General features: G+C 34.7%; 1 protein-coding gene across 1 annotated transcript in view; it reads left to right on the top strand.

Annotated features, from left to right (window-relative positions):
- Window positions 1-15,753: 15,753 nt before the first annotated feature.
- LOC149781941 (cell surface hyaluronidase-like) overlaps window positions 15,754-23,667 on the top strand; it is a 31,962-nt gene continuing 24,048 nt past the window's right edge. The window contains exon 1 of the mRNA XM_089935037.1: window positions 15,754-15,798. Within this exon, the coding sequence (XP_089791163.1) occupies window positions 15,754-15,798 (45 nt within the window). The remainder of the gene's footprint in view (window positions 15,799-23,667) is intronic.

Genomic DNA, 23,667 nt, shown 5'->3' with positions numbered 1-23,667 from the left:
CATAAAATATGCTGATATCTCATTGTTTCTTACATTCCCACATCAGAAGAAAATTCAGTATCATGTGAAATATACAAGAAAGAAGGCTTGAGTTCTAACATGTATAGTTTTCATAAATGGATAATTTGTGCACGACGTATTTCCATGTGGGATACATCAGAATTTATGATCCTTCGAGTTTCATCTATCTCAATAAAAGCAACAGCGATTGACCTAAGCATCCTGGTAACAATTTCGGTCACTTTGACATTGCCGGTTTTCAGCTGGCCAAATTGATTCTGAAACGCGACAAATCTATTTTGATCGACCTCAGTGAGATTCATTAAAGCGGATAATTGTCTTTTTGTGGCACATTTCGAATTGTTATGTTATCAGTGCCAGAACTGACGCGTTGGTGTCTAGATCATCCATAGATATCCACGAACATATTTGGATGACTAATACTCTAATTGCAGCAATTTTAATTGTATGCGATTAATTGTCATCCCGCTGTATATTTATGTAACGCTGTCACAAGACTGGTCAAGTCTGTGATCTCGTCAAGCACCGCAATTGCTCCTAGTACACACATAGATGAATCTGTCGCAATTTGTTTGGGTAGCGTTGATATCCAGTTGAATTTGTGTCGCGATGCCACATAATTGATACATTTACGTTGCGGTGCAGGCCATGAATAAATAACCGCACCTAGATCAATCGATTTTGCGACCCAATAAATGCCCGTGTTCATAGTGGAATCAAAGTTAATAATTCTCCTTTCACGTGCATGTGGCAAAGCTGGTAATTCATCGGGCATAAAACTCCTCTGAAATATTTGATTTCTTTATTCCGCGTCATAGCAAGCAAATCAACGGATAATGTTGGTGATGCGGGTTTTATATTCCCATTAGTCTTAGTCCCTGACCAGCTATATGTCTTGGTATTAATCGCAGACCCATGCCAACCATGCCAGCTGCCTGTTGCATATCTTCACCTCTGTTTAAGTCCCAAGCGAGCTACCCGCCCCCTGGGAATTTTTCACCGCCAACGGCTGCAACGGCGACGAACGCAGCGTACTTGACTGACGGTTCAGCGGCAATTAGTCCCAGTATTGCAGACAGAAGTGAGAATATTTCACCGTCCTTAGCTATATCTGCAATCTCAGAGGCAGATAGTGTTATTGCCACTCCACGCCGTGCTTCCCGCGCTCTGTAGAAATGTATCATCTGTCTCTCTGTTAGTGCTAATTTATCTGATCGTCGTCCCACAGCTCTTATCGGCGGCCGTTCAAAATTTCGTAATTTGATTTAAATTCGGTGTTATATCCACAAGGTGTCGTTTTTATTTTGTTCTTGCCATGTTTCTATTGGTAATGCGCATATGATTAATTGCACATAGTTAGCTAGCTCGCACAGCTACAAATTCAGAAAACATTATATGTTTTCCACAGGTAAGTTAATAGCTCTCATTCGTCCATCGATCCCTTAAAAAAATCGATGTTTTGTATAATAGCATCACACAGATACATCTTTGTGAGGCAAGACCATCTTGCAATCTTCCCAAGCCCGCTTGTAAATGCGTGTCAACCACGGACTGTATGAATTAATCCAAATATTCCAGAAAAAATAATACATTGGGTACAGCGATGTGAAAACCTTCTGAGATACATGAAGTCCGGTGTCAACATTATGATCTCACCTCACGAACGACACCAGCCAATATCACGCTTGTGCGACATGGTTCTGTTGCAAATGAAAGAGGATTCATACGGATGGTTATTGAAACCCGTTTAGTCACAGCGATACCTCAGACACGTTATGGTGATCAAATGTCACTGGACTTCTTACCTGCCATTTCAGCTGTCTTATATATTGAAACGCTTCATAGGCATGAAACCGCCGGTTGAGGTGGGATCTGCTACGTTAACAACCCTGCTAATGCACGTTTACCTGAATCAGTAGGCGTCATCAACCATGACAATATAGAGTGTACACCACCTTGCACAAAACTATGTAGTCGTTATTCTTCGTGGGCATCTACACAATTGTGTCAGAGTAACCTACCCGTGCAAGCTTCAGAGTACCACATTTATATGCGTTCAGTACAGCGTCGTGTCAACACAACTGTATTGTGCCCTCCAAATATAACTTTTCTGACACCCAAATAATATCCGACAGTGGAAATACAAAACTACATTGCGCTTTTATTTATCTTCGGCGTACTGTAATTCCCAGGTTGATTGTGTGATTAGCGTCCTGCAGAATAGAAGAAAGAAGAACATCAGCAGTAGGTACTATCATACCAGCTGGTGGTGGATTAGCAACACTGTATCGCACTTCTAGTACTTCGAGAAGTGGTATTTCATCAGAATTATCTGTGACGTATTTGGAAAGCTTCACTAAGGGTTCAGCGCTGTGAAGACAATCACCACTGTAGCTTGCGATACCAAGTATTGTAATTGCCACGTCAACGTTATCGAGACATTATTCAATTTCCTTGCCGTCAATGATGTATCTAACGTTGCTAAAAAGATACATTGTTCATTTGTTAACAAGCCACCACGTTACCCCTCCCCGTATGGATTACCATCTTTCTTTAGTTGGGTTCCTTCGATTTCCAGCCTTAGCCGATAAAATACCTGCTTGACTCATGAACCTGAAATTATCTTTGGCACACGAGCATCATACGAATAATGTTGATAATAGCGGAGACTTAGATTTAAGTATTATTGCATCCGCGCTGTTGAGGTCGCGTTGACGATTGGCTGGCATTTCAACAATACTCGGCAGCACTGCCGGTCTTGGCCATCTTGTTCGCTGTTGGAAATCAATTCAGATAATCTATCTTTTATCGCAGACACATTAAGCCAGGCAACACTACCAGCTACGTCAATATCAATATTCTTATCTTTGAGAACCGCAATGACCTCCTCACTGAATATTTTGGCAACTGAAACTCCTTGTTCTATTTTCACTGGGGCAATTCTAATAAGAAACCCATGGATAACATAGCCAAGCCCATTTCCGCAATAACTTCGATACGTAGGCAGAGTGAATTTTCCAGCCTCATCGGGATGGCCTCGTACTGATATGTGATCGTCATTGTTTATTCAGTTAACAGCAATTAATTAGTTGAATTAATTCACTCTGCAAGCTAGCTCGCTGCCGCCGTGTCCCTGATATAGAAACTTAAAGTGAATGTTTCTCTACGTAATCCAGGCAGACGTCAGTTTCATCTCATCACGGAAATAATATCGTTGTGACATCGTTTAAACACCGCCGTTATATAAGATCACCCAGAGGCACATTTGGTGAAAATATATAGACCATATCCTTGGCACTCCCCAGCAGTGCTTACAGTGAGGCTGCTAGTGGCCCTTTGATAACTGGCGGCATGGATATTACTCATCGTGTGTGAGTTAACCCCGTTGAACACAAACAACACATTGGCGTTGCTGTCTGGTTGTGTCAGATACATAACGTCTATGTTTTTGTGTCTGCCGCGAGAGAAAATGCGGCCATAGATTTTTGCTTCAAAGTGACATCATCATACACCACCTAGTTATTAATGCTCCTATGCATATCCATTATGGAAGGAGACTCATCAACGTCATTCATAAATTCAATATACATATATATGCCACCATCATCTACTATGAAATTTAAAATATCCTTTACTTTGTGACCTAAGCTTTACTTGGTCACTCATGTCGTTGTAATCAAGCAATCTGAAACCTCGAGAAATATACGAACCGCATCACTTAAGGTGTGGAGCGATATCATATAGCTTGGCAGCGATATCCTGGCTTAATTTTTCCTATGAGGAATTATCACTGAGTTCTTTTTGCTTACTGCTGATATCATCAAGGACTGCGCTGATACACATGCGTCGTTGTTCGCCGATATGCGACGCTGTAATTATATGTATATATATATATATATATATATATATATATATATATATATATATATATATATATATATATATATATATATAAATATATAAATATAATCATTTCTATGAGGTTGGTATATATATATATATATATATATATATATATATATATATATATATATATATATATATATATATATATATATAATCATTTCTATGAGGTTGGCTTCCCACTTACCCAATCCCTTCGCTGCTATAGGTTTAAAATACTTTACTGTATAAATGGTAAGAACTTTACATGAAGGTAACAAAGTGGGGACGATCACTGTTTTCTTGTAATAATTCGAATTTTGTCGTTTAGAGGTTTCATTATTTGCCTAAGATAAGGGGATAACAGTGGTAGCGAAATAAAAATGGTCATTTTATTACATACTTTGGTAGCACCTAAAGCATACAACAGATAAAACATATATATGTTTTATAGAGAGGAGGTCTCTTAAATGAGCTGATTGTAAGGTAACTTGCAGACAGACAGACAGATAGATAGATAGATAGATAGATAGATAGATAGATAGATAGATAGATAGATAGATATGGGTTCAAATGTATTTTATCAAACGTTTCACCTGTCATTTTCTTCCCTATTGCTGATATTACTTTGAGCTGGTAAACATCTATCGGGGGACATAAATGATATCCTCCATGCCTACAATGGCGCCAGGAGAGGAATATAGACTGTCAGCTTTATAGGTAAACTGCTTCCTACTATCAAAATCAAACCGGATGTATAGCTTGATGAAGTGAAATGCATTCATGTTTTCTCCCTATCAAGTCCTATTGTTTTTTCTTCTTCAAATTGAATAATTGAATAATGAAATTGATAAAAGGACTTTATGTCGCCACGCTTATTAATTGTAATCCAGTTATTCTTGTTTATATCATACACTCCAGTTGCAACGAAGTTTTATCGTTCACAGCAGCAGCGATTTCATACCAGGCGTTTTTGTTTGTTCTGGACCTTACCAACATATAACGTAATCCCTAACATCTACATCTTTATTCCCCTAGATTTCCTTGTTATCCAAAACAAATATATTCAATAGCCGTCCTGTCAGCTTGTATATATTGTTAAACGTATATCACGAACGTAGAAAAGTGTACTGCTTAACGTATAATAAGCAGAATTGCTTTGGTTCCAAGACGAGATGCGACACCAGTTCAGTCTTTATTGTTGGAATCGGGTCACAGTTATTACTTCCTGTTCACTACCCAAGAATTTAGTCCCGGTCGATCTTACATCATTTACCTATCTGATTTTGGTGATGATAGAAGTGTTGGATTTAGGCATTTTTTGTAATGATTTAAATGAAAGTGCTCGTCCTGTGAATATGCCCATTATGGTGTTGTTTATCTTAAGTATTTAGTCGACAATGTACAATGAAATATTGAGGCACTACTGCTGACCCGGAAGTGAAATATGTGATCCATTTGCAAGATGCTTTGTTAACAGTCGAACCTGTCAAAAAAATGCCGAATAATCTATGCCAATAACTTCACCGTAATTTCCTCTTTGAAAGTAATTTTGATGAAGATATGATTTATTGCGATTTGGACACAGTGGATAATTCAATACTGGGAAACAAATGTAGAAATAATATAGGAAACATAACAGTGTCTTGAGTAATGCTTGTACCCGAAAATGTAACGTCCATTAGGAAAAAAATTCGCTCAATGTTACAGTATTTCGTTGATTTCGGCAGACCCAGCTTAAGGTACCTATATCAATATTTCATTTTCGAAAGGTTTCCATCTTTACATATAGATAAAGACGGAAAAATCCACCCTCCTGTGTTTCGTATATTTGATATAATTTGTGTTTGATTTGATTTGATTGTTTGTGGGTTTTGGAATCTTTTTGTTTTTTTACATGTCATTGTAATGTAATTGTATTTACTAGGAATTTGATATTTTCAGAAAATTCAGTTTGACCTGAATTTTTCCATAAATAGCTAATAATAGAAAAACTTTCTATGTTTGACTTAGTTCAAGGCCTTGATTGCGGGTCAAGTAAACACGTTTTTCTCGGAGTAAAAGTATTGGGTCTTATTAAGGACATACAGGGGCTACGTGATTTTTAAATGTAAACATGATCACGTGATCCTCTGTTTCGCTATTAGGCATTTCCAAAATTGTGAAATACTTAGTCTTAGTAGTGATGTTTGGAGAGAGAGAGATCACCGAGTTTTGGGGCATTTAAACTCTTGATGTCAGGTTGTTTTCTTCTGCTGTATATATAAAATCAGTACAACCATGACAAACCCTACCCCCCACAAAAAATTGATACCATCAAATCAGCGATTGTTCGTTGATGGAGCAAATAAAGGGAATGGAATGAACATCCGACTTCATGTGGAGCTATACACGAGTTATCACTCTTAGCCTTTTCTCGCAACTATCATTTCTGGATAACCCAACACAGACTGAAGTAAAACCAAAACATCCCGGCCCATGAAACGTACATAATCTACTATGACAATAGTTACCACACTATTATCTCGTACCAAGGAGAGGCTGTTCCGTTGCTCATTTCCTACAGTGAGCATTCGGAGTAAACAGCAAATGAACAAGTAACTTAATTTGTGAGTTTTGTTGATGAAATACAGTTGTTAATGATTTTAGTTGATATTAATGAATCAAAATACTGAATTAGTAACTATTTGATTTAAGCAGGATCGTTGAAATAAAAGCAAGATCAGCAAATATTTTATTTTGGTGATCAATTTGTTCCAAATTTCAAGTTAGATACACACACACACACACACACAGACACACATACACACACACGCACACAGACACACACACAATTTAAGAACATGCACATATAATTTTGCAACATATCCTTGTAATTACAAAAGTTACAAGAAATTGAAAATCAAATAAATTTCACAAAATACGCAATTGTGAAGTTATGAATTAAAAAAATATTACCTGTGTAAAAAAATGTGTTTATGACGCTTAAAAGAATATAGTTAAACATCTATTTGTACACAGACGCTTATACTGAATGTATTTCTCAACCAGCCAATGAAACTGTCAGTGTTTAAGGACACATGGCATCATCTCACCATTACGGAGCCTGTCTTACGTCATTTCATGTCGTTAGCCAATAAAGACATGAACCGGAACTGATCCAACACGGCGTTAGTTGAGAGAGTTGAACTGTGTGATCTGTGTCAAGTTTCTATATGGAATAAAACATATAATATTTCTAGAGACTTAATATATTTCAATGACGTATACGTCTGTTTGTAACAATGGATGATTTCAACACAAATGGGGTAAATTAGCGTGTCTTGGCTATCTGGAGAAAGTAGCTATTCGCATTTACCGAAAATTGAACTGGAGATAAAATATATGTCAACTCAATGATATGTCTATTTTTTCAGGCATTTCATTAGCTTTTGCTTTTATTTTTATTTATATATTTGTTCGGCGAAATAATCTGAAATATTTATTGTTTTGTTTTCTCGATGCATTCTCCTTTTCCAATCACAAGAACGTTTGAAGTTGAATATATATATCAACATTGATCAGAATCACGAAATTGTTTTAATGTTCGACTTTGATATGATATCATGTTTCTGAAAATATGTTGCATGTTTGATTTGTCTGTACTTCATATACTCCTATTGTAACGAAGAAACAGGGCTTTTGTTTCACAGATCTACGTATAATAAAATAAAAATTTCAAGGTGGATGGAAATAGCTCATGAAATTTGTGGTTTTACTCTTTGCATTCCATCAATTTTTGTCTTTCTTTATATCTAGTCATATCTGTTTGGAGTTATTTCAAATTACTTGGTTTGGAGTTTTTTCAAATTACTTGGATTCAAAAGGTTTAATTCTCTTATATTTCTGGAAAATACGCGTGCTTATGTAATAATATGGAGCAAGAACAGATTTTTATAAAGATTTATTCAGCTATCAGAAACCGGAGTGATAATTTTTATTTCTACAAGGAACTATAGACTTCAACACTACATATTGCAGCATAAGTCATCGTCTTCCAGCTTGGATTCTTTGTCGGAATTTTAACGTGAAATCAGTAAAACATTTTGCTATTAAGACTACTAAAATTTTATGCTTGGATAATTCTCGGATTATATTTGGATTTGATTCTATGAAACCGTAAGTTCATTTTTTTCTCTTTCATTTTTACAGAATTTTACCACTTAAATAAATTATTGTATTTTTTCAAAGCTTGTTGTTATTACTCTTTCTTTTGTTACTGTTTATTCGAGCGTAAACAAGTGACATAAGAAAACCAAAACAGCATTTACTCTTTATATGTAACCCGTCAAGATATTTTCCTTTCGTCTATTACTATCGTTTCAACTTAAGGTATGTGCCCAATAACAACAACACATTTGTTGATGCAATTAATATGTTTTTGGTCTTAAACCTTGAAGAAAAAATGTATTTGACACCTGAAACAATATTCGCTGCCTGCCGCTGAAAATTATTCTTTCACGGTTTGAGCGCATAATAAGTCACATACGGAACAAATATATATTTTTGTATTATACACTGGGACACAACCATATAAATTCTATCTCACTCGTGGGTCCCTTTCTACCAAAGTACCCGCACAAATTGAAAAATATGCTACTAGAAAGAAAAATGTATGATATAATTAAAGGTTTGCTTGCTGATGAATATTTACAAGTGTTAATAAAATACACATTATATTCATCCTCACTGTATTATGTATAACAAATAAATAATTTCTTTGTTTCTATGTAGAAAAGATCAAAATGTCATACAAAAATGAACCCGTTTATTACGATCCTGGTTTCATTAATATAAGGTCAATATATTTTTGCAGATTATTATATTCTAATATATCTCTGATTGTTATCTATTTTTACAGTTAGTGTTCACCTTAATAGCCCATCACTTAATGATTCTTATCATTACATGCCGTACTTATGGGGAGTCTATTCAATACAAAACTAGAACCAGATGTGTCGTTGCATAAAGCTCCGGCAGATATGGGTCTAAGCTGATTGCTAGGAGTAATCAGTAGAACAAACAATATAAATGATCTGCTGGCGCAATATTCCCGCCTATGTTTTTTTTTTTTTTTTTTTTTGTTTTTTTTTTTTTTGCAGTTTTGCTCGTTTTATAGAGGAATAAAGAAAGTAGCACGTATTGATGCTTTGTTGATATGAGACTCATTTAATTAACCGGACGCTGTAGGCTGAACATGAACTCATTAACCTGCACTATCTACATGATCACACAAAGAAAAGATACTGCAATATTTCAAGTCACGAACACTTTAATATTTTTGGAACATCTGCCGTTATCGATTTTATTATTAACTGCTATTAAAATATATATTGAAGGTCAACAGGATAGTGTAACGTTTGCAAGATCCAAAACATGTTAAATGGTTTTACCTTTCAATAATACTACAAAAAACAACATTTCGAGAAAACAATTCAGCTGCTGTAGCCAAAGTTATTACTCTACTGTCTAAAGAAGGTAGAAAAAAGATAAAAGCAAAGACAGTGAAAACTATGTGAGCCAAGATCGGAACATAAAACTTAAACTTGACAGCAGATGTGCTATTTTCAATTTCAGAGAGATGTGAAACTATGAATTGTTCCAATTTTCTTCGGGCCGAAACTGTTCATTAATAATTTAATTATTAAGTTTTATATCTCATGTCACATTTGTATATGCTTCATAAGCTATTATTCTGAGGTTTTTTACAAATTAATGAAGAGATACGAACGGTAACCAAAAAAAAATCATATTTAGGCATAACTTGCATGTTTCTTGAAAACATTTTCCTTACCTTACTCGAATACAGTGATTTAGATTAAAGTATCACTGATGTGTGGCCATCTGCTTAGATTGCTTATTGAATCTTTTAAAAGTAAAATCTAAATTTGTACTGTTGGTATATCCTGCATATTGCAGATCAACCGGTTCGTTTCCGTTCCTCTGTTGATATCAATTGAATTTATAACACATAAAAAGTACACTAACACTTTTATACAAAATGAGCTATTAATACTGAAAATTGAGCAGCAAACGAACTCACAAACACTTGAAAACTGTGTATGCAAAATAAATTGGTCAGGAGGTAGGTGAACCTAATTATCTTTGAATCATGCAAAAAGGCATGTTTTGTTTGTATTTCTAACAAATTTGCTTTTACACAAGTTTCACTGGATTCAAGCCTATTATTATAGCTTGTTAGTGAATTAGAAATTGTTTCGAAGCTACAGTTTTGTATCTTTGTTGAAATCAGAGTCCTTTACTGTGGAGAAATTCTAAGAGAATCATACAGCAAATAAATGTGTTATGTGTTATCAAACGTTGTTCCATGCAAGTCTTCATATTATCTAATTTTAATGGATATTGCACATCTGAATTTAAGTATAGTTAGTTACAAAGCGGTATATTGTATAATAACACATTTTTTTATAACAGCCTAACCATTTGTTTTAAGAAGCTAATTTGCTGTTTTCATTAATTGCTGATTTTAGTTGGTTTGTTGCTTTACTGCACAGCAACACAGGTAGACATTTTAGTGCCGATGCAATTAAAGTAAGGTGCCTTGCCCAAGGACAGAATACGGTACCTGACCCAGGCTTGTCAGATGGTAGGTTTCGAACCCACACCCATTCGGTCATGTGTCCGGCACTCTAACGTCTGAGCAACCGCAGTTCCCCTATTAAGAATAGAAACCCGATTTTACTTTTTGTTATTAATGTGTTTCTGGGCATAAACGCTGCAAACAATAACATCTAAAATAAAGTAGATTCCCAAACAATTTTTAATGTTCACCCAAACTAGGGCTCAAGACGTCCTCCCTTTACACAGAAAAGATTGGTAGTTTTACACATGGGCGATGGTTTATCAACACTAGAGGACAGAGACAAAGCCAGTGTTCATTAACATTATTAACATTGTAAACTCTTGTTTTTACCGTGATGACAAATACAGACCCAAAGTCTTATGGGCCAGAATGTTGATCATTATCAGATGTGTGAACTATGGTGGCTGTGTTTCAAACATATGTGACCGCTTAAAGACCTTTAAACATAAACTACCACATACACCTATATCTCTTGTCTTAATGATATTATTATTAATACAACAACTTGGATGGAAATATTACGCATTAATACGACGGTAACATAATGCAACAACTGATATAACAATAATTCCTTCGTTTTTGACATTTTGATGCCCCTCTCACCAGCCCGATGCAACAATTGATATAACAATAGTTCCCTCACTTTTGACATTTAGATGCACCTCTCACCAGCAAAAATCAAATGGAGATGTAAGATGAACCAATTTGTAGCCATGCAACATTCGAACTTAATCACCAACTCGTGATTTACAAAAGAAGCACATAATGATTTACTGTTTTAGTCATGAAAACATATTTAAGTGCACCGGCATTATCGTATCTCTCATCTATAAAGCACTTAAACATATTACATTGCACTTTTTGTACGGAGCATCTCTAACAAAATATTGCAACAACTAAGTTGGAACGCCAATTTTTACCATCAAATTGTTCAGAACGGATTTTTATTAACTTTCTGTGTTATGTTTTCACCCTCTCTTATCGGCGTTTAAAAGACAATTTGAAGAAGAAGTAACATAATTTCGACACTAATTTTCTTTGCTATAACACCAGTTGTCTGTGGTAGGCATTAATATATTTCATTCTGTGGTTTAATTCTTTTTTCAGACAACAGTTACTTTATTTGCACATTTGGCTTTCATCATGATGTTGAAACTATACTTGATTTGTAAACATATAGAAATCATTATAAATCCCCTCCGAATCTTAGGATTCCGTGATAATAAGAAACGCGTAAATTGAATTTTACTCTGTTACCAGTCTGTGTTTTTAAAATAAGTAACAAAAAAGAGTGAAGACGACGAGCTTTGTAAAATTTAGCAAATAATATTTTTCCCTAAAATACAAAGTGAAAAATGAGAAAAAAGAACTGACGTTATTGCGAATTAAATCCAAAAATAATCCAAGAATTAAAGACACAAGTCCTTTGAATGAAAAGCTCTAAGTAAATCTCAGTTCAAATCCCGAAGAAATTCAAGATGGATGGTGATGACGTCTGTAATAACATAGAAAGTCCAGATCCGTCAACGGTCTCTTGTTGAATCACATAAATGTTATTCCAGTTTTGAATTCAGAAAAATTCCAGTGAGTGTCTTTGTCCAAGAATTTTATCGGTACGCTTTTGTATTTCCAGGGGAAAAAAATCACTTGAATTCAATAATTTGAATACAATAAAATTCAGCCCAAACTGGTCACAACATAATGAAACCTAACGAGTCAAGAGTCAAATGTTTGAAGGCGAACTGACAATCCTTTATCGAAATATCAAATATACGAATAAGACGCAAAACAGATTCCAGGATGAGGGCCAAGGTTCATTCTTCTGGAAGAAATAGAAGTTTGTTACCAATTGACACATGGTCCAGGTATGGCCTTGGGTCAGCTTAATGGTTTATTTTCTGAGACATAAAAAGTTGTTTACTTGAATAATAATTTGGTTAATAATCTCATACGCATAGCATATAATGAAACTTTTTTAACTGTTTACATAATGAAACAAAACAAACTTAAAAATGTCATTCAGGTCCAGCAGAAAAGAACTCAGTTTCGGACAAGGTCATGTCCAGTAAACATGTTACATTACTATAACATGTTATGAAATAAAACATTGCTAAAACTAACGGATAATTTTATTAAATTAAATATATATAACACTTACCCCCATAAAAAGTAAAGCTTTATATAATAAAGCTTTCTTTTTACCTTATATCAGTTACACATGTGGTTTATAAAAAAAGAATAAATCTTATGAATGATACAAAGTATACATGAAATAATACATTTCTATACACGTGAAAGTGCATCTGCTATTAAACTGTATTTTCCCTTGATGTGCCTCATGTCAATGTTATATTCATGCAATAAATAAAATCGACCTTAATAATCTCTGATTTTTTTTCTTTCATCTTTTCCATGAGATTAAGGCGGTTGTGATCACTAAACACAATACTCGGAGAACGAGCTGAACTAATATAAACTTCAAAGTGTTGCAATGCAAATATCAAATTCAAACATTCCTTCTAGATTGTGGAATGCTTTATATGGTGCTTATTTAATTTTTTAGAAAAATAGCACATTGGATGATCAACACCATTTTTATCTTCTTGAATCAATACCGTTCCAACCGCAACATCACTTGCATCAACATACAATTTAAATGATTGGCTATGTATATGTTTCGGATGAGTTATCTAATATTGTTAAGCGCTTAGAGCTTCTACAGATTAGGCTCTGTACTAAATTCACATTATTATTATTATTATTATTATTGATATTATTATTATTATTATTATTATTATTATTATATGTGTATACCATGCAATATGTCTGATGTTTGTGCTCTGCAGTATTCATGCTATACATGTATATGCAAATTTCTATGCTAAGTGTATCTAAAGTGTGTGCTTGATGTATGACAGCTATGCTTATGTGTTGGGACTATTGTTATTGTCTTTTTACAGACCATTCTCAGAATGTATTCATGTATTCATGTGACCCTGGGTCGTCTAATCCAAAACGAGGCTAAGCTAGGCACCTGCTTTATTTTACCTCGCAACCATGGATGATACAATTGATAGTGGCAAAGGAAAAAATCGCGACGAATATTGTTCTCTTCCGTTGTGCAATGGTAATGCTAGAATTCACATAGATTTAAGCTTCCACCATATTCCATCAGTGAAGAAGATGGAGCTTCATAGAAAATAGATTGTTGCAATACGTCGTGATGACTGCAGGGACGTCATTTCAACTTTTTTTTGGGGGGGAGAGAAACTTAGTTAGGGGGGCAAAACTTGATGGGGGGGGGGGGCAAAACTTTACGGCATTGTTAATTTTCGTATATATGCTACAGCAATATTATAGCACATGCAAATTTGGGCTGGGACAAATGTCCGCTGCCCCCTCCTAATGACGTTCCTGGTGATGAGGGGCCAAATTTTAAGGTAAGAAACTGGATGATGTTTGGTGTGTTCGTATTTTCTTGCAACTGAATGATGTAATAAAGAGAAATCCAAACGTAAATTAGGTTCTGCCGATGAAGCAAATGAGTGTATGTATGTATGTATATTTTATAATGGTAGTTTTATAAAAATGTCACCCCTAGTCCTAGTCCACAATACGGGGTCATCGAAAACTGGGCGTATCTCCATGCAGTGCATTTAAAACAGATATTATGAATTGATGTACGAGTAGTAATTACAGAAAAAGTGAACTTTATTATCTCGTTGAAGAAAATAAATAGAAACAGTAGAATGAAAACCACCACGATAGAGTGGAAGAAGCAACAGTACAATGAAAATGATGAGAGGACAAGTTGTATGAAATTACGAGAGAGAGAGAGAGAGAACGTGCTTGACTGGATACGAATTAATGAATATGTTGATAAAACATACTGATATGTGTAAACGTAAGGGAAAATGCACACTTAAATCACAGGCCATTAATTGGAATTCTGTCAGTGTAGTAAGTTAATGTCAAAGAATCCCCAAAAAGTTAAGCACACACACACACACACACACACACACACACACACACATATATATATATATATATATATATATATATATATATATATATATATATATATATATATCCTTTTTTCTTGCATATTCTGGCATTTTTATTGACAGTGATATAATTTCAATGGCCTGTGCTGAAATAATTGTTGTTTTTATTACAACTAATTATTGCAATTAACTCATGGTTTATTTTCTCTTTTGTTAGATTTTCACAAATACAGTTGTCTGTTCTAGATACTTTAAGAAAGAGGACTACAGATGGACACCCAACAGGCGTTGCTTCTAACCTGATGCTATTCCATCAATCATTACGTGGACAACTCTATCTACCTAGCTTTGCCTCGTTTTCGCGATACATTAATATTCATGAGGCTCTCATTAAGACTGGTCTATAATTGTGGATAAGAGTGATCATTTTATTTTCATTTGCTGCAACCTTAATCAGGACATTTTCTTCTATGTGTTGTTCCAACTGCTTCTTTACAGCACCATTTTCTGTTCTCCACGTTTCCTTTCCCTATGTTACAATTAGTTTTGGGGGGTCCTTAACTGTAACGTAAACTTTTATTTATTCATCTGAATAATCCAAACGGTTTCAGTGGTACAGTGGTACAGTTTCCATCTCCCCTATCCATATTGTGTTTCTTAAGAATGTTTTCTCTTGTTCGCTGACACTAAGTCATCTCTGCAACATAGCAAACTAAACATCTTAAGCTGAATAGTGTCCAGTTCTTTAATTATTAGTTTCATTCGTATTTTTGCCTAAATATATTATCTCCTAACTTGTTTAGCTTTTCGATTTTCTGGGACCGCTAGCAATATAATGTTTAGTTCGTTGACTCTAAGTCGTCTCTGCGACACGTCTCAAACCAAACAGATTGAATGGACAAGGGTCATGCCTTTGATTGGCATTTGCGTTCTTAAGGTAAATATATCACACAGAGTTCATATTGATCGTATTCTACTCCTCACAGCTGAGTCGTATAACAATAACATAAGCCTCAGTATTAAAGACAAAGGACACAATAAATAAGCCAACTATCCCATGATGTAGCGACAAATGTAGAAATATCATTAAGGAAATATAAAGGGTCTAAATAGATACAGCAGAACAGAAAAACAATCAAACTTCTTAACTTATAAAAAGAACAAAATGACATGAGAAAATGAATAAAAATCAACACAAAAAACATGGCTTCCTCCTACAGATTAGATCTAACACCAAATCCAGAACAAGTATGGCAACATATTAAAAAATTAAGAAGAGAAAGCAAGTCCTGCATTTATTGTGCCTGGAAATAACTACAGCATCAAAGCAGATTAATTTTCACATTTTTTTCCAGTACGACTAGAGACACAATCCTAAGTGGAAAAAAAAGAAACAACACAGAAAGGCTTTGTAGAAATTCATAACATCAGTATTAATAAAAATGGGGGCAAGAACTTGCCAGTAGAGTCGACAAAAGCCCTGAAAAGCAAACCAAACCCAAATCAAAGGAGACAATTAGTGGGATATCAAATATATGCTTAAAATTCCTTCGCAAATGAGTTAATTTAGTTATATTAGACCTAGTAAACAAACATAATGTGCGATATAGGAATAATACTACAAAGGCTGAAAAAAACCAGTAAAATACAAAACATTGAAGAACCCATGATAAGAAATGGACTGAAAGTATTTTCTGCTAAGTTAGGAAACACAGTCAAGTTCACAAAGCGGATTCCGTAGATACTGTAGTACAATAAACTAACCGATCAGACTGGACTCCGCAATTAAACTATCTTTCCCTAGCAGAAAATAAACAATCAAGGTATTTAACAGCCTTATTCATTGACGTATGTAAAGCAGAATTTGGACAAAGGTACTAATTTGCAAACCTAAAGGCTACGGTATTTCCGGCAATGAGTTCAACTGGATTGCAAACTTCCATGATGATAGAAAATCTAAGTCAGCATCGGAAAAGAATATTCAACACATAAGGGAAGATGCGATTACACAAGGATGCCTCATTAGCCCAACACCCTTTAATATAAGAACTGCAGGACCTAGAAAACACTATTACTCCAAATGACTCTCGATCTTTATCCAATTCCAGGATAATATTGGCATGTGGAAAGTTGGAAGCCCTACAAACGAGGGGAAACTGCGAAACATGCAGTAAGGGTTTACTAAAATAAGGAAAAGTTTCGCTAAATGGGGCCTTAAGCAGTCACCACAAGTATAAAATAACTGGTTGTCTTCCACACAGGTGGCAGATACCCACCTACCACATAAAAACCTATTCATCGATTGATATGCTAATACAATGTGAAAGAAACTGACTAACGTCATAGCTATAATACTTGTTGATGGGCTAATATCAGAAACCTGTATCAAAGAGCTCGCATCAACCTGACCGAGGGGGGGGGGGGGCGCATAAAATACATTCTTAACTCTAAACAGAGAATTAATCAGAGCTAAATTTGACTACGGGTGTCAAGTGTACAGATCAGTGTACGCAGAGTTATTCCGTCAAATGAACGCAACTCAGTTTAATGCGATTCTCAGATGCACTGGATTACTTAAAAGTTCTTCCAAGGAAGAAATCCTTGTAATAACAGGGGGATCCATACTTCATCAAAGGCGTAAGGAAATGATACTCAATTATTTCGCACGAGTTATAATACATGGAATGACCGCTCCGGTGTCCTAAGTGGTTAGACCGTCCGCCTGAGATGCGGAAGGTCGCGGGTTCGAACCCAAGCTGAGTCATACCAAATGGTTCTAGCAGCTGTCTCGCTTGGCACTCAACATTAAAGGGTTATTGTTAGAACTGGTCGGCCTGGTTTCATGATAATGTAACTGTGTGGGACATTATGCTGCATTCTTGCGGCATGATGCCGCAGTGCTGGATATCACTATAAACTGCCACACTGCAGACATTATAGAAATATGACTGCCATATTGATAAAGCTACCTTAAAACTCCAACTCACACACACACACACACACACACATACACACAAAATACATGAAGTAAACTATCTTACATTACAAGCCGTAAAGGTTCAGCAAAACATGAACGAGAAAATACCTCAATTAAAAGGAACCAGATATTTCAGAAGTGAACCAGACAAAGGAACCAGATATTCCAGAAATGAACCGAGAAAAAAACATATTTCCAAGACATAAGGCATGAAACTGTCATACACCATACACTATAATATTAAACAACTGGAACGTGCAACTTACGATTGTATATGATTTAGGGCATGGGTACATATATTGACTACAAGTATAGTGTTTTACATGGACGGGTCGAAAGCTGTACTCCTAATAAAACAGCGATAGGAGTGGTCGTACCACAATTGAAATGAGATTACCGTACGAGCGCATCAGGTACACAGTATATGTTATTGCGTTACTATCAGCACTAAATAATCTGAACGAAAGTATTACAAAAAGTACCTACAGCGTAACTAAAGCATACAATAGTATTCAAAGAAAAAAACTTCTCGAAACGGCAAACGTTGTGGGAAACTTCGGAAAAAGATAGAAATGTTTCCCTTTATGTAATAAATTAATTAGATAAATACAGTATTCGCGCCATAAATGCAGCAAACCCATCGAAAAATTTTTAAACCACATGTGACAAAATAAAATGGAGATTAAAAGCCGAAATCTCTTAAACTGGCGAATTACTTGCACTCAGAGTTTATGGATATAATTAACGAAGAGTATTTTATCGTTTGAATACATATCACATCTTAGCCATAATTGATAAATGGATAATTTAACCTGGTAGTTGAAACCAATAATAGGAAATGGATAGAATTTTGTTAAAAAAATATGTTACAAAAGCAGCATCCCCGACCCAGGAGAGAACAAATTCAAAATAATTGGAATGTTGCACAGATATCAGTTCTCCTGATAAGAGTCTAATATTTCTTCCATTATAGAAGAAATGCGTTTTCAAAACCTTGATATGCACATGTACCCTTACAAACTACGTGCGTGCAAGCCTCCTTTTCTCCCTCCCTCTCTCTCCCTCCCCCTTCTCTCTCTCTCTCTCTCTCTCTCTCTCTGTGTGTATGTGTGTGGTCAGATGTCATTAATAAACACCATACATATATTATCTTAATCCAATTCATTCAAATACCTATATGTATATCACTATGTATTCGTTTTACCGTAAGTTTCGGTTCATGTGATTGATTTTCATGGTCTAGTTAATCTGAACGATCCACGTGGGCATAAGAAGAAAACATTGTCAAATTTGTTTCATAAACATGTTATATATTAGAACAACCAGATTTCAGTTGACAAGTGTTGCTTTTTGATGACATACAAGGCTATATTAAAGGATCATACTTTCTGAAATATTAAATTCCGCTCATATTGTGGATTTGGTAAAATATGCAAGTTTTTTATGAATCCAATATATTTAAAGACTAACTTCGGTACTATACAGATATAACAAATCAATGGCTTCAGTTCCTAGAGAGACAAAACATGCGCAAATGTGATTTACCTTCTATAATTGTAAGAAACTGCTAATAGCATAGAATTACGTAGCTATATGAGTTCAATTTTCCAATTTCCAATTAGTAATTGGAGTCGACGTTGGACGTGTTCGTGATTTTTAACCATATAAATTTGCTCACTGACAGTCTTATCCCTGCGCTCTTCTCAATCCTGTCTGGTTCATGCTTTAATTCATTGCATCCGTTATTAGATCATTCATTGACTTTAATACAATTTAGTCCTTTATTATTTTCCTTGATGAACAGAAAACGATAATGGCGAGCAAATCCAATCCAACAATTTCAGATATATTCACCAAGCTTTTTTCCATCAATTTTAATAAATAACATATGATAAATGTCATATATAGGCCATAATTGTAAAGAAGTATGATTTTTTTTCTGTCTTTAAATTATGGAATATATCGACGAAATAAAAACACTCCTGCTTTTGAGTATACAAAACATTAAATAATGTAGTGTGGAAGTCTGTAATGTCATTTTCGAATTTTAAAATAGTCTATAGTATTCGCACATCTTGCGTTTTCTTTATACCCTCTTACTGATTGTAAAAACTTAAGGCATCAATGATATAAGAAATGCAAAACAAAACTTAGTAATTTAGGTATCAATTTTTAATTTTTAACCTGATTTTCAAAAGGGGGTCCAAAACAGGGTCAACGTATTGGCGTTTCCAATCAAACAAGAGTTTCTAAGATAACACGACCACCATATTTGCATGGGCAAGCCTATGTTGTCAAGCAATAGATGCGATGTAGTTCACCATCTTTGATAATCTCAACAATTTCCGTTAATTTGTTAAATTAAATTTCTTTAAGCACATGTATACAATAGTTCGTCCTATTTATTTGTTCTATTTGTTTTAGTAATATTAAAAAAAGACATCACAAACGCTGGCCGCAGACAAAACACTTCTTACTAAAATGGACTCTTCTGCTTTTTATATCGAGAGCTTCCGTTTGGTTTACAAAACGATTACGTTGACAGGTTTAATCCCTGGCGACAATCAGGTTAGATATTATGTGGGAATGATGTGAGAAAGAGATTTTCCCAACGATGCCTTTCAAATGACTGTACATACCAGCTTCTTAAGCTTATAAATAGTATGTGTCAATATCAAACGAATCCGCTGATATATAGAAAACCTTTTGCATTCTTCACATTAATTTATTGTTCTCCTCCAAAAGAAAATAAAGTAACGAAATAGCTTTTTTGGCCATATAAATATTTATTTCGCTATTATGGTGTTCTAAGGCCTGATGTCATTGATTTATGCTTCTTTTAACAACATTTTTATTCGTGTTTTGTTATATTACGCTCACAATAGTGCTGCTTGATAACGTTTTGTAAACTGATCTTAAATATCAACTCAACACACTTTAGAACTGACTTGCTCTTGATTAATAAAATCGCCGAAAGTTGCTTACTTCATTATGATCAACTTTCACCTGTCCTGGTTTCCCCTACATAAAATATAAGTATATCAGTCTGATCCGGGTTGTTCTATATTTTTACCTTTAAGTAATAAATAATGAAGACGTGTGCTGACTGGTATATTTCTGCTTGCAGCTGATATGCGTCAGAGCTTCGGATATGTTCTGCTTCACGGAGTACATGAGAAAAATACCACTTTCTCACGATCGCAAATAAGTAAGCTCGCTTTGGCACCTACAAAAAAGTCATAGTGAATATCTTGAGAATCAGCTACAAAGCATTTAAATGTTTCATCAATTTCAAAATCTTTTGAAATATCAATATTAAAGCATATGCCGTTTCTATCAACTTTCTTAATATGTGACTGTCCCAGTTGTTTCATAGTAAAAAGTTAATGGTATCGATTTGTTTTTCAAAGTATGGAAATCGAAATGCTAGGCGACAATTTGCACATTAAAATTTGAAAATGTCCACAAATTCGTTTTCAACTTAAGTGCAACTATTAAATTCACCTACTTTGAGTACAATATTCTTGTCTAAATATGAAAATAAATCGTCCATGATGAGGAGATAGCATAATATAGCTTATAAATTATACGAGAACTAAACAAATTGCCTTTTTCTGCCGCAATCCTTAAAAGCGTTGAATGATATGATCGACCTGCATTTAAATTTTTTGAGAGATATTGAGCTGTGAGCCTTTTATTACACGAGTCAGTCTGCATTGGTCTTACTGTTTCGAGAAAACAAGGGTGGAAGCTTGACAATCCTAACCTGGCCTTTCCACATTACTACCTCGCATAAAACGTTCTCGCTTCAGGTGAACATAAATGATTCGAATATAGCCGAATATTCTGATTATAAAAGAAAGATAAACAATATTAAATTAATTCTTGCCTATCATTACATATAACGTTTAGATGTAAGACGAAAATTTTATCAATCTTGTTGTGATCAACCTGATTAAAATCAGATGTCCAATGTTATACATGAGGATCTAACAGCGACCGCTTAGGGGTCATGTTCTGGTGACATAGGTTATTAGCATAATCGCTAATTTTATCAACATTCGGGCAAAGTCGTATATCTTCCCGTTTGGAAAGTGAGCAATGTGTATGAAGAGCATGAAAGTGTACCGACCAATTTGATTCACTTTCAGATTTTTAAAATCTGCATTTCCATTGGCTAATTGAAAGGTCACCAGATCACGACCCTTAAGAAGGCGTCATCACATCTTCACGTAGGACAGCGGAGATCTGAATTTAAACAGACTGTGTTGTGATAGATGCAGTTCTTTTGGCAAATCTTAGAGCGCAGTCAATTATATTGAATGTCCATGCTGCTTTGTAAAGTAAATATTCAAGAATGCTGAACGTGCTGTTCACTTAAATCAAAGGCCGAAACGACAGCGACGGGAAAAACATAATGGATGATCATATGTACGTGAAATGTTCCTACAACATTGTAAAATTCTGACACTGGTATTTTCGTTATACATGGCAGTATCTTAAAGTCGTTGTTTTTTACCACGCTCTTGAAATTATTCCCTATTTTCAATACACGCCCCGGTATGTCTGGGTTCCACTTGGAATCTAGATAGTTAAGAGCACTATACTTAACAATTCATTGGCATAGACATCTTAAGATTTAGCTTTAAGATCACGGTGATGACTTTGAGACTACACCTATAGTGGTGAGCCAGTTCCATCTGAGGTATCAGAATTCAGTGTGGTGCGTAATTTCGCCCCAGCAAATTCATAAATAAAGAAATTGTTTGGTATAAACTAATAAGTTAAATAAACTATATTTGTATGTAAAATATCATGAAATATATGAATGACTACTGGAGAACTTTCATAATATGTGGACCTTCTCTTGTCAGGTCTTATCGTGCCAATATTGTCTATTTTTGTCTTTGTACCTTACAACACTTTTGCAAGTCTCATGTAAAGTTTATATATATTACGACTCCAAGATTCCAAGATTCGTGTATATTTTGATTATTTAGTAATTGCATAATCACATGACGTCATAGAACCGGCGAAAACAGAATATTTATTAAAATAATGAAAAAATTCGTTATTACTTGCATGGAAAATAAATTATAAGTTTTGGTTTATAACATTTAGAGTAAATTATATATAAACTCGTCACATGATTTGTAAATTTACCTACATCGTGTATTCCTGAAAATAACTTGTGGTACAGAAAGAAAGATCAGAAGCAATTGGAAGCCAGCTAAGGTACTTTTTACAGTGTGACTTCATCACAGTTTAAGTTATGTACTACAAATGCTAAACTAACATAAATGCAAATTAGTTTGTAATTATTCACACGCTAGTTGCATCCAGTTTTAAAAATGTTGAAATATTAAACTATTTTCATCTAAATAAAAGACAATATACAAACACAGATGCCGCATATGCATAAACATCTCCTCATCTTGCCCCCTCCAAGGAAAATGGACACGCCATTAAATGTGTTATCGAAGCAGACAACAATTATGTTTGATCAAAAGACTGAGATCCTCTTAAAATAAGTGTCAGTCAGATTTTACAGTGGTAACAAGTACATAATTTTAGATTTTTCATGGTACTGAGCTATATTTGAAGAATATATTCCTTCAATAAAAAATTCTGCTAGCTGGATCCGGTATAATACAAGTATAATTGAAAGTTATTCCACGAGTATTTTGCACGCTCATAAAAATCTATCACTTGCTTAGAAAAAAAAAAAACTTTTGCATAGATATAATTGGATTAAAAGCAAATATTGTAAATTCAATTTTGAATACTGATGAAAAATAGCACCAGAACCAGCCAAAAGACTATTTTGATATATACAGTCATGGCTTAATAGATGCTCGGTAAAAATAGAGGAAACTATAAAATTGGAAATGGCTTTGATCTTTCAGTAAATATGCATGAAGTAGATCACCAATACTATAATAACTGTTACGAATATACGAGTCATAATCTTTTTCCATCATTATATTTAAATATGTCGATCTTGATGGCTTTAGAGGTGGACGGAAGCACCTCGGTGGTAGAAAAATCTCTGCAAAATTAATTTTAAGAAAAAAGACAATGTTACAACAATATCATTAGTAAATATACTATCTAACGACGGTTCACTTGTGAAATGCAAA

Source organism: Sinohyriopsis cumingii, chromosome 15, assembly GCF_028554795.1.
Source record: "Sinohyriopsis cumingii isolate HCF-2022 chromosome 15, ASM2855479v2, whole genome shotgun sequence".
NCBI classification, from domain to species: Eukaryota; Metazoa; Mollusca; class Bivalvia; order Unionida; family Unionidae; genus Sinohyriopsis; species Sinohyriopsis cumingii.
This window is presented reverse-complemented; position numbering and strand designations above follow the sequence as displayed.